At 37.5% G+C, this 12,440-nt stretch overlaps 2 protein-coding genes across 3 annotated transcripts in view; one reads left to right on the plus strand and one right to left on the minus strand.

Annotated features, from left to right (window-relative positions):
- Adsl (adenylosuccinate lyase) overlaps positions 1–12,440 on the minus strand; it is a 647,432-nt gene that overhangs the window by 320,650 nt on the left and 314,342 nt on the right. The window lies entirely within an intron of this gene.
- LOC145663801 (uncharacterized) overlaps positions 1–12,440 on the plus strand; it is a 103,273-nt gene that overhangs the window by 14,678 nt on the left and 76,155 nt on the right. The window contains exon 2 of the mRNA XM_081729890.1: positions 9,644–9,703. Coding sequence (XP_081586016.1) covers positions 9,659–9,703 — 45 coding nt within the window. The 5' untranslated portion in view covers positions 9,644–9,658. The remainder of the gene's footprint in view (positions 1–9,643; positions 9,704–12,440) is intronic.

Here is a 12,440-nt window from a genome sequence, read left to right on the forward strand (position 1 = left end):
TACCGGACACCCTCCTGGAGTATGTATATTCTTAAGATTCTGACATCATCGCTCGTCAAAAATGAGAACAATGACTTACTTAACATTGATCGATTCTGAGTTTGAATTTAATAACTTCAGTTACTTTTGAAGCATTTACTTACTTTTACTTTTGAAGCATTTACTTCTGAAGCAGTTACTTTTGAAGCATTTACTTTTGAAGTATTTACTTTTGAAGCATTTACTTTTGAAGCATTTACTTTTGAAGCAGTTACTTTTGAAGCAGTTACTTTTGAAGCATTTATCAAACTTCCTTATTCCACTTTTGGTTGAGTCTGCACTTATAATATTTGTAGTCTACCATCAAAAATACATCGTAGTTAAAACAAAAAAAGCAAATATAATTGGCAATATACTGTAATTATGGCATGCACAAAATATACTTGAAAAATAAGTCTTACTAATTTCGCTGAGGCTGGCAATATCTCATAATGCCTACATAATTTTACTGCATCTGGCTGCATTGTTTAATTGGAAGATGTAGCTAGCACTCTTCAAAATGTACTTTTGTTGGGCTTGAGTTAGGGTTGCCATATGTCCGTCTATTGTACGGGCTGTTTGTATTTTTGGGTGCGTGTCCGTATCGTACAAAGCACGAAATAGGAAAATTATCCGTATTTGACGGTTTTTGGAACTGCCCGAAAATTTCCGAGTCGGGAATTGCTAAAATCTCGGGCAAAATGAATTATGTTTTCATCATATAAATTATAATTTAGTTACTATTAATAAAGTAGATTATGTTTTCAAGAAGTGTCTCATTTTTCCATTCCAGGGTTATTTTCGTTAGACTTAATATACTAATTTAATGGCATGATTTATTATATTTTTGTTAATGAAAAATATAAAACATGTTACTTTTCAATAGTGTTTTATGTATTACAGTAAACAATTGTAGGCCAGGCAACGAACGAAAAATAGGGGGAAAAAATCGTGTAGTTCTGAAATTTGGCACAATTGTTGGGGGAAGTGTCTTAAACAACATACTAAAAGTCCCCGTGGCTGAGGGGTCGGCAACAGGGTGGGGGAGGGATTTTATCCTTTTAACGATGGGATTTTTCCAGGAGTTTGGAATGTCTTTGTTAAGTAGCTACTGCGTCAGCACTACTCACCCTAATTGCATGATTAGTATGTCATTCTCTTCAAAACAAGGCAATTTGCTAAATGGAACCTTGTCCATGGCCCTATGACATACACGGAGAGGGAAATTTGTAAAAATATCGGGAAAATTTTCTTTAAAAATCTCTTTGTAGAAGTTTAGGGCCTTCTAGAGCGGCCCTGGGTAAGAGCACGCGGCCTTAATGTACCCTGGAAAATACATTAGGGTATTGATGATAGTTTTGCATAATACCATTCCCATATATTGGATATTCACCTGGGAAAAATATTTCCCTATCCTATTTGATTATATACAAACAGGGGAAAAATAGGGTCTAAACTTTCTGGACAAGGTACTTTTTATTCGAATTGTATGGTTAGTATGTCGTTCTCTTTAGAATAAAAAAAGCTTTCAAACGCAATATTGTCCATGCCCCTATGACTGTGCTAAAAGGGAAATTTGGGGAAATTGGGAAAATTCTCTGAAAGTGACTTTCTGGACACTTGGAGCCTCTTAGAGCACCCCAGGAGAAAGTACACGACACAACTGTACCATGAAAAATACTTTTGGGTATTATTGTGATATAATGTGACGTGGGAAAATATTTCCCCATCCTGTTTGAAAATACAAAACACACAAATATATAGTAAATACATAAGTACACTTTATTAAATATATGAGTAGTGGGTTAGGTTAAAATGTCTTGAGCAACATACTAATAGTTCTCGTGGAAGGAGCAGTCCAGGCAACAAAAAGACAGTTTATATAATACACATAATATAGAATTGAACTGTTGACATCGCCGTAGCCATAAAAGATCACAGTGCAGTTTTCACGATAATGATTGACCAGATAGGCCATATACTGGTCACAAATGGACGAAAAACTGTTGCCAACATCCCATTTTACACGGTGGAGGAGGAAGCCACCGTCTACAACATTGACACTCATTTTGATGTTTATAGTTGTATCACACTCTACAGGAAGTACATTGTAAAGAGATGATTTCTTTGACTTCCTCATTCTACCTTCATTAAAGAGAGCTGGTGGGAATGGGGATAATTCATATTGTAAAAGATCCGCAACATCCTCATCACTCTTTTTGGCAATCATAGCTCTTTGGAAGATTATTAGAGGGTCAACGACCAATGTCTCCTTGTTCAACTTTTCGCATTGTTCACAGAGGCCAATGACATCACTACATTCTTTTTTGATTGTTTTATGATACCAAAGTTACTTCCAATAAAACTTTTCATGGTTTTGGTTCCAACTTTTAGTGCTTGGTGACAATTTGTTGTGGAGTTACCGATGATACCTGTCGACAGTAACATCAGCGAAGCCAATTTGGGAAAAGGGGGATGGTTACTGAACCACTCATAAAATTTTAGACGGTCCTGCTCATCTCTGTTTTGTCGTGATGCACGTAAATCAACATGCTGCTCTCCACTTGAAAAAAACTGTTCCAGCAAATTCCTCCAATGAAGAAGAGATGGCAGAAGCCGCAGGTGACCCACGAACCCACTTTGCTAACACAGAATCACTGATTCCTCTTCCTCGTGTCAGTCCGCCAGAGCTTTTCATGGAGTGCATGAGTGTCTGCTCAATAACCATGTCAGACCAAACTCCTGCCCATGGTGAACCACTTCTATTTATAGTAAAATATCCCTTTTCTACAAAGTCTTCTAACACATCTGGATGGTTAGTTGCCAATTCAAGCATACCTTGCACGTAAAGATGGGCGCATTTTGCATACTGAAAGTGGCCACTTGCATGGAGAACGGAATCATTTGCTGGACACAGGACAAATGGCTATTCCAGTCACCACAACGTTCCGCAACAATGAACTTCTTCACCAAGGAAACCATATTAAAATACTGCACCCACGAAGCTGCAGTAGGTCCGTTTTTATTTACACGATCAAGCTCGTTTTTTAGTTTGTTTTTAAATGAAGTCAGGTGAGCATTCTTACTTAGTTCATCCAAGGTTAGTTGTTCTAGAGTGCACAATGTGTTGATGATCATCTGCTCTTCTGATGAAACCTGGCACCATCCAGAATAATTCGAGCCAAAGCAGCCTGTACAAGTAAATGCCCTCTAACTGCTGTTATAAGCATGACCAATCAACATTTTATCAACTGAATTAGGAGCAAACCTTGTGGATAACACCTCTTTCAGTCCACTTCCTGCCATTGTCTGGCCTATACACCCCATATAGGACAGTAGCGTATGAAATCCTCCCAACCTCACGACAATTGTTCCAAACAGAGGATCATCCGAACAGGAAGCAACGATTTGTCGAGCCTTGATATACAGAGGCTGATCGAACGCGACAAAACAAGTTTTCGAACGTTGCTCATGACTATCTTTGGCAGCAAACTTCAGAGCGTTTAAATCGCTAGGTGGCGAATTTATGAATGGAAGAGGTTTCACAGCACTTTTATCAGAATTCACCGATTCACAAACCGATTGCATAAATCCCTTCCACTCTGAAATGACTGGCACTTCTGGGATGTTTTGCAGTGAATACAGCCATTTACTAGACATCCATAATATATCTGGGAGGCTGGGTTCAAATATATTAGACGGAATGGGATTTAATATGTTCAAATCCTGAACAACAATTTTATGTAACGCGTTCTTTTTCACATTTTCAAATGTCAGCAGTTCCACAACACCTAGTTTTCCTACCTCGTCAGCAGAAGGAGATAATTTCAGCCTTTTGATCTTGTTTGCAGGAGGAAGAGCCCGAGCTGGTGTGATACATTTGATACCTCCCTTGCTGTGAAAAGTATTCAAACCATCAAGGGTGGCAACATCAAAATCTGCATTGTCAAAAATATATTGACAGAATGTACCTCAGGAATGGGTTGTGTAGAATTGTAGATGGTCGACAGTTCCAATTGTTGGGCATCATGATATGATGCACTGAATCCCAAGCCTGCGAGCAGATTCACCAAGTTTCTCGATCCAACCTTTCTGTGAAATAACAGAGCAATGCTATGCAGGATTGGAGATAGAAACGATCGAGGTCTAATGGTTGAGATGATGGCACTTTCTTCGTCACTTTCTCTTTATCCTTTCTTCTTCCTAAAAGAGAAGACAGATTTCATTTGGAGGGTTGAAAAGAAGAGGAAAACTCTTGCTGATTGTGGAGTGCAAGAACATTACCAATACCTAATATAAACGTGTTTTTCAGAAAACACTAACACCGCACATTCTCACTCAGGGCCACCCTAGGGGGCTTCAAAATCCAAAAAGACTTTCATAAATATTCTCCATTTTTTATTTTTTTTTCCTGTACGTCATAGAGGCAATAGTGTCGCCAGGTATTTTGCTTTGAGGCGGCTTGAACTATAACTCATTCCCTTATATTAATATAATAATAGTTGCTTTGACTTCTCAAAACAGTAAATAGACACGCTTGTTTTATAAAACACGACTTTTGCTCTTTATTTGGAAATAATACGCTCATTTTCGGAGTTTTTTGTAGTTGTAATTTTAATCCGAGGAAAACTAAGAGTGTTCTTTTTTTTCGCACATGTCTTTGCTCAATATAACATGAAAAATTATTTAAGCGTTCTTTTGGGGGGTGGCTTGAGATCTAATTTGAGGGGCTAAAACCTCACTAAAAAGGGCCTGGCGACGCCACTGCATAGGGGCACGGACAATATTGCGTTTGAAAGCTTTCTTTATTCTAAAGAGAACGACATACTAACCATACAATTCGATTAAAAAGTACCTTGTCCAGAAAGTTTAGACCCTATTTCGTCCCCCCCGTTCCTATATAATCAAATAGGATAGGGAAATATTTTTTTCCCAGGTGAATATCCAATATATGGGAATGGTATTATGCAAAACTATCATCAATACCCTAATGTATTTTCCAGGGTACATTAAGGCCGCGTGCTCTTACCCAGGGCCGCTCTAGAAGGCCCTAAACTTCTACAAAGGGATTTTTAAAGAAAATTTTCCCGATATTTTTACAAATTTCCCTCTCCGTGTATGTCATAGGACCATGGACAAGGTTCCATTTAGCAGATTCCCTTGGTTTGAAGAGAATGACGTACTAATCATGCAATTAGGGTGAGTAGTGCTGACGCAGTAGCTACTTAACAAAGACATTCCAAACTCCTGGAAAAATCCCATCGTTAAAAGGATAAAATCCCTCCCCCACCCTGTTGCCGACCCCTTAGCCACGGGGACTTTTAGTATGTTGTTTAAGACACTTCCCCCAACAATTGTGCCAAATTTCAGAACTACACGATTTTTTTTTTCTAATCAGGGTTTTTTGGCCTTCGTTGACTGGAATATTGTGAGATAAGTTAAAAAGGTGATTTTTAGGTAAGAAATTTCAAAATATTTGTTCTGTGTTTGGGCACCGTATCTTTGATGAGTCGTCATTTTAAGGCTTGTCCGTATTTTGAATGAAAAAATTATGGCAACCCTAGGTTTAGCAGTTTTGATAAGTTCAGTAAATTTTCCAGCGGCGTAGCGTAAGGGAATGCCTGTATGCCCGGCATCCCCTGTTAATAAGAAAAAGTACGCATTTCATTATATTTATAAAATGTTTACTTCTAATTACCACAATTATTTCCACTGCAATCTTCTGGATGTGCTCTCTCGCTGTACTTTGGCAAGCGGAACCTACGGATGCGCATCACTGAGATGCACATTTTCAGTCTTTCCTCTTGTTGTATGCTATGTTCCTTGGGCATCCAGGCCTACTGCAAGCATCGGGGTTTTCGTCTGCTTTCTGTCGAATGCGCATGCCCAACTACTTCTTTTCCTACTCCCCGTCATCCCTTACAACCCAACGTTTGCTTTAGATATAAGCTGGCGTATGCTCAAGTACTGCCAACTCTATATATTTTGAACTAAACTATGGTTTCTGTATAGAACATACGAGCGCTGCCAAGGAAATAAAACAAAACATAAATAGTTCAACGCCATTATGAAGCATGTCGCTTATGTAAGTGATAGTATAAAAATAGTTATGCTTTAATCGTAATTAAATGCATCGTAATTGTAATCGTAATTAAAGGCAAACTAATAATCTACATCATAAATACATATGTCCCAGGGTGTAGCCAGATACTCTTTGAGAACACTCAAATACACAAGCATAACTATAATGCATTCTGTAGAATCACTGTCACCGATCTGGTAGACCACCCTCCGCCCTTCACAAAGTTTACTTGAGCTCTTCCGTATCTGGATATCTAACAATGAAGTAGATACACAGAAATAGGCCCCCAGAGTTGCTTTAAGTGCTTTCTATTTGTATCTTCAAATGATATACACACTCAGGCCCATATTCACGAACGGGCACCTGAGGTCCGGACCCAAGATGACAAATTTCTAGGAGTAACATAAAAAAAAAAAAAAAAAAAACGAGATTGAAGTATGCGGAGAAAGAAGCTGCCCACGAGAGAGAAATAAAGGGAATTATACTGAAAACAATATTCATACAAAAGTGGAGCCGGTTTTTCTCGTCACAATGCTAGTGGTAGAAAAGGATCTGAGACAATTCCTCTAACGTAATCTACACATTTGCTTCTGTATGCCCCACCAGGCGTGCAATTAGGGGAGCCTGGCTCTCTAAATGTTTTGGCCTCCTAATTATTAAGAGTAGTTATTGATAAAAGAGATCCAGAATTGTGACAATTGGACCCCCTAGCATATTTGTGCCTCTCTCCTAAACTTTAATGGCTGATTGCGGGCCTTAATGAGCAGACTCAGCATGTTAATCTTCTATTTGTGTTGTGTAATCGTATGGGATGGTTGCAAATTATGCCGTGCTAAATATAAAGCTTCTGCAAGTTGTTTAATGAACATAGCTTTACAATCCTTTCTTGTGATAAATTATTGGTTCACCTCTCCCTGGCTATGCCCTTGCGTTCTGTACTAAATTTATGCTTTTGATTAGCAACATTGATCGTTGGTGGTCAAGAAAAATTGCCGGTATAAAGTTTCTTTTGCGTTGTGATTTGAAATGAATATTTGTTTTACTGTAGTATGAAGAAAATTGCATTTATAACTAAGAGACAAAGCTGTGGAAAGTGTTCGGCTGCTACAAGGTATAGCACCTTACTAACTTTTAGCAAATGATGACTACGATAACAGCACCAGACACAAATTTAATTGATTTTTTTTTTGTTAACAACTACCATATCTCGGTTGACTTACGAGCAGCGCTGCTCTCTGAAAGGGATACGACCTACCCCAAAGCTTTCCATAAAAACGACAACTAGCAATCAGTCGCGAATATTTCAGTCTTCGTGGTATGATGATAGGTTTACTTGGCTTTCTGGGTATTCTGTAGGGAATAAAATGTTATGTTTCGTCTGCATTATGTTTGGGGCAAAGGAGTCGGAGTGGTGTTCAAACGGTATTTCTGATTTGGGTAATTTCATGAAGAAAGCTATAAAACATGAGCATATCGAAACAACATTTGTTGCATAGTGAATCTTTTCACTTGTTAAGGAGAATACACATTGGACATGTATTGCATTGTATTGTATTATATCAGACAAGTGACTAACTTTGGCATCCCCATTCAAGAATACCACGCTACGCTACTGAAATTTTCCAGCTAACAACTCTTCCGCAAATTCCGCGCATAACAGGTCGATACCAAAGCGAATCATTAGTTTTGCTTTAATCATGTTCATCGACAAACGATTCCTTTCGTCACTCCAAAATAATCTCAATAGAACAGAGAATAGAACTAGTAAGAGGAAAAATTAACATATATAAGATATATATATATATATATATTCTCCCCAGGACTAATAGGTAGATATCAAAGTGAATTATAAGCTCTGCTTTGACCATGTTCATCGACAAACGATTCCTTTGGTCACTCCAAAATAATCTCAATAGAACAGAGAATAAGACTATTAAGAGGAAAAATTACCGGACACTTAACGTCCGGTTTTGAGGTCATACCGGACACCGGACAAGGAGGCCAAAAACCGAACTGTCTGATAAAATACGTTGACGTAATTTGTCAAACCACGTATATTAAATACCCAACCTAATATAGCAACCATGAAATGGGCCCCCTACAAAATTTTCTTCGGGCGCCCATGTGTATAGTATCTGTATTCTTACATGATTTTCATTTATGTAAGTTTAATAATGTAGTACGAACGTAAGGACTTCTTTCAAATATAGTTTGTGCATACAGCAATAGTATATATATAAAAAAATGTACTGCAAGAAACTGGTTCATACGAATAGGTTTGAAAATAAAACTGAATACTATGTATTCTCTTTTCGACGGAAAACAGCATTGTAAGAAAAACAATGTCAATTATCAACGCAACACCTGACTCGAAGCAAAATTACACCGCAAATAGAGCAAAATATTTTTCTCCCTGCCAGTACGGGTTGCCAACTGCAGGTGAGTAATTATTTTATAGTATTTTTTCTTTTTTGCAATCCATTTATTATTTTATTGTTAAATCACTCCGGTCGTCAACCCCACCCATCAGATTTTGTCAGTGTCTTCTCTCGCGCTACGCGGAAGACATCTCCCGAGAGTACAGTGTTGTCGGATTGGCGCCAAGTTCCGATTTGTGAATGTTTTTTTTTTTCTTGCGTTATATTTTCGTTGTTACTATTTGTGTTATTGTTACCTTTTCCACGAATTGTACCGAAGTTTTCCGACGTATCGGAGCTCAAGCAAAATATTTCTATGATTGGTTTAGAGCTTAAGCTTCACGAGTCGGCGCGAGTACTATAGTATTTTGCTGGAATACTGTTGCCAGAATGCGATGTTTTATTTAGAAAATTTGTTTTTTTTTCTGCATACATAAAAAAAAATTGCCTTTACAACTGCCAATGCTGCAAATTAACATACAGTTTTTGTCCCATCCGATAAATATTGATGCGTACTAAACATTTACATTAAGAATTACTGCTCTTTTTTCCTGTTTTTCGCAATTGATTATAAACAATTTGCAAATTTCTTGAATTACACTTCTGGGCATTTAAACACTTACTAAAATTCAACGTTACGATTTGTCTCCATCGTTTTATTCTCAAAATACCTGCATAGACAACGCTAACTTTCGTCACAGACATCATCTCTCTATAATTTTTATTTCAAAAACTATACTCGACCAAAGTTTGGGTTGCATTTTTTTTCTTTTTGGACTATATATATATGTAACAAAACGCTGTGCGTCATAAGAAATACAAAGCTTTTTCTGTGGCTCTCACGCGTTTAATTTTGATAAACCCTGCAGTTATCTTTCGGGGTATGCTTTGACAAACACAAACACATGTGCACAAGACAGAAAGAAAATTATAGATTTATTCAGAAGAGAGAAAGAAGAGGTTTCTTTTGTTTCACTGAATTTAATTAACAGCTTTGTACATATTTTCTATGTCTACGTGTACCAATGTTTCTTTGTCAGTGGGTTACAGTTTTGATTTCGGGTCACGAGAGACCAATACATGGAATTTATTGTGGAACTAATTAGTTTTTTTTTTTCTTTTGCAGACACATTAATAAATCATGGATGAAAATACAATAATACTCATACTGAGAGGCATTGATATTGTAAGTATTTGCCTGTATCTTTTAATTGTTTATCTAATGTTAAGTGCTGATTTAAATATATATGATACATAATTAGTGCTGGTGTTTGGTTAAAAGATTAAACGACCGTCCCACTAGTAAGAAGTGCACACGTTGGTTAAAAGATTAAATGATCCTTCCAGCAGTAACAAGTGCCCACGTTTGGTTAAAAGATTAAACGACCGTGTAACCAGTAAGATGTGTTAACATTTGGTTATAAGATTAAATGACTGTGCCACTTGTCAGAAGTGCACACGTTTGGTTAAAAGAGTTGACTTGATTTTAACGTCCCTTTCAGCAGTGAGGCTACATGAGACAGGACCTACTGATTAACGTAGGAATCCGAACCACATGAGCTCCTGCCGGAAATCAAGCCCTGGTCTCCAGACCCGTAGCTAGGGGAGGCGAGCAGGGTGGTCACCCCAGGCGCTGATAGCAAGAGGGCGTCGAACGAGCAAGCAGAAGAAAAAAGTATAGGAAATGAGTAAACGACGCGTCATCCGAAAACGTATTGGCACCCTATTAAATCAATATTGTTGTCGGTTTGAAAAGAAATAGATTTGTCAAAAATGTTATTGCTCGCTCCGCTCGCAACCCGAACATTTTAAAAAGACTCACAAGAAGTTTTTATTTATTACCTTAAAAAATTATTATTTGTGATTTGTTAATGGCGATGTGACATACAATGTATCGAGTAATTATTTATAGTCTACGCAGAGGCGTTTTCAAAATAAGAAACGCTCAGTCTGAAATACGTGTTCGGCTCTTTTGATGGTGACGAGTTTGCTTAGATAATCACGCCTTTCTACCCAACTGGATTAATCACGATGGTGAGAATGAAGGCTTTGAGAAATTCGCAAAGAAGGCTCGTGAATTTCCGTTACATTTCACAAAATATTTTTTCCGATAAAAGAATCGAAATTAAAATGCTATTTGGGTGGTCACATACAGAATAAAATTACTGGACATTAATACTGTCACCCATTTTTAACATTTTAAAAGCACAAAGTTTCTAAGGTATTAAACTTTCAATACCAAATAAATTATTCTCAGGCAACGTTTTAGGAATAGTGTACGAGACGTCAAGACGCTAGCGGAAGCTGACATTGATTCGAATCGCAATCTATTAAGGCGGAAATGCAAACTGGTTAAAGTCGATCAAGAAAAGTGGGAAGAAAAATTGAAAATGGAACTTAGAGCCACTAAGAAGTATGGACAGATATGTGGAAGATGAGATTGAAGAAAAATTCTGTGCAATAAGCGATATGGTTGGCAATGTAGAAGGTAATTGGGGAAAAGTCAAACAGATTCTACTGATACCCTCCACAATAACATTGGGAGGATGGAAATTGCACCAAGAAAGCCACAGATAACTGAAGCGATGCTTAAGAACATAGAGGAACACAGAAGGACGAAAAACACGGATATCGAAGAATACAGAAGGCTGAATAATGAATTGAGAAGAGAGACGGACAAAGCTAAAGAAAAATACAAGGAACACATACACCACATTATATATAAGAATTAGGAGGGAAGCTAACAAAAGTATAGGCACATTTGGAATCGACGATCAATGAGGTCGTGTAATCATTGACCATCGGAGAATTCTTAGAATTTGGAAGGAATACATGAAAGACGTGTATGATCAGAAAAACCGACCAAAGATATTGCGATTGAAACAGAGGAAAAGGTCGATGATGATGAAAAAAGAACCAGTATATTGAAAAATGAAGTAGTAGTGTTTCCTATTTATCACACAAAGGGTAAGAAGAATCACGGCTAAAACTGAGATTAAAAAAGAAAAAAAAAAGATTTTATGAAGAAAAAGGCTGATAGTTAAAAACCAAGCAATGAAAACAGGTAGCGATAAAAACCAAGCGGCTAGATTTACTGGTATTTCAGTAAGTACATTAAAACTTGTTTTGAATGAGTGCGAAAAAGTCAAATTAACCCTTATCCGGGCAACCGGGGCCTCTCAGGCCCAGTAGCTTCATTTTTCTAAAATTTCTCAATAACCATACATATTTCGAAGACGTAAAATACTGAATTCTTCTATCTTTCGTCGAAGTTAAAATCATGAACATATCGAGTTGGTAAAGGTTTTTTTTTTTTTTTTTAATTTGAAAATCTTTTCCTGACGTAACCGGGCAACAGGGGCCTAGGAGGCCCCGTATAACTTTAGTGAAATTCCTGTCAAATATTAGATCAAATTGTCACATAATTATATATTGAACACGTGACTATTGTAACCTTTAGTCGGAACAGTATGCGGCAACAGACATTGAATTTGGGTGTTCTGCACTTAAAATATATACTGGGCCTGACAGGTCCCGGTTGTCCGTTTACGTTACAAAAATGTCTGGACCGGATTTGCTATTCTGCTTGGTCGGCTTACAAAAGCGTGACACGAAGTTTCGCTACTTGACAAAAATATATACCGGTACATTCTAGACTAGTCTGAACAGTAAGTGACAACAGACATTGAATGTTGAGTGTTCTGCACTTAAAATATATACTGGGCCTCACAGGCTCCGGTTGCCCGTTTACCTTACAAAAATGTCTTGCCGGGATAAGGGTTAATAAGAACGAGAATAATAAGCGAGCACAAAGGAAAACAAAAATCGTACTGAATGATTTTGACAAGTGTTGTACGTCGAACTAGTTCAGAATCAATGACCTTCCGTAAAAGCACTGTTGCAAGTACTCCGAGAAAAGATTA

Source organism: Thermobia domestica, chromosome 11 (assembly GCF_964235325.1).
Source record: "Thermobia domestica chromosome 11, izTheDome1.hap1.1, whole genome shotgun sequence".
Classification (NCBI taxonomy): Eukaryota; Metazoa; Arthropoda; class Insecta; order Zygentoma; family Lepismatidae; genus Thermobia; species Thermobia domestica.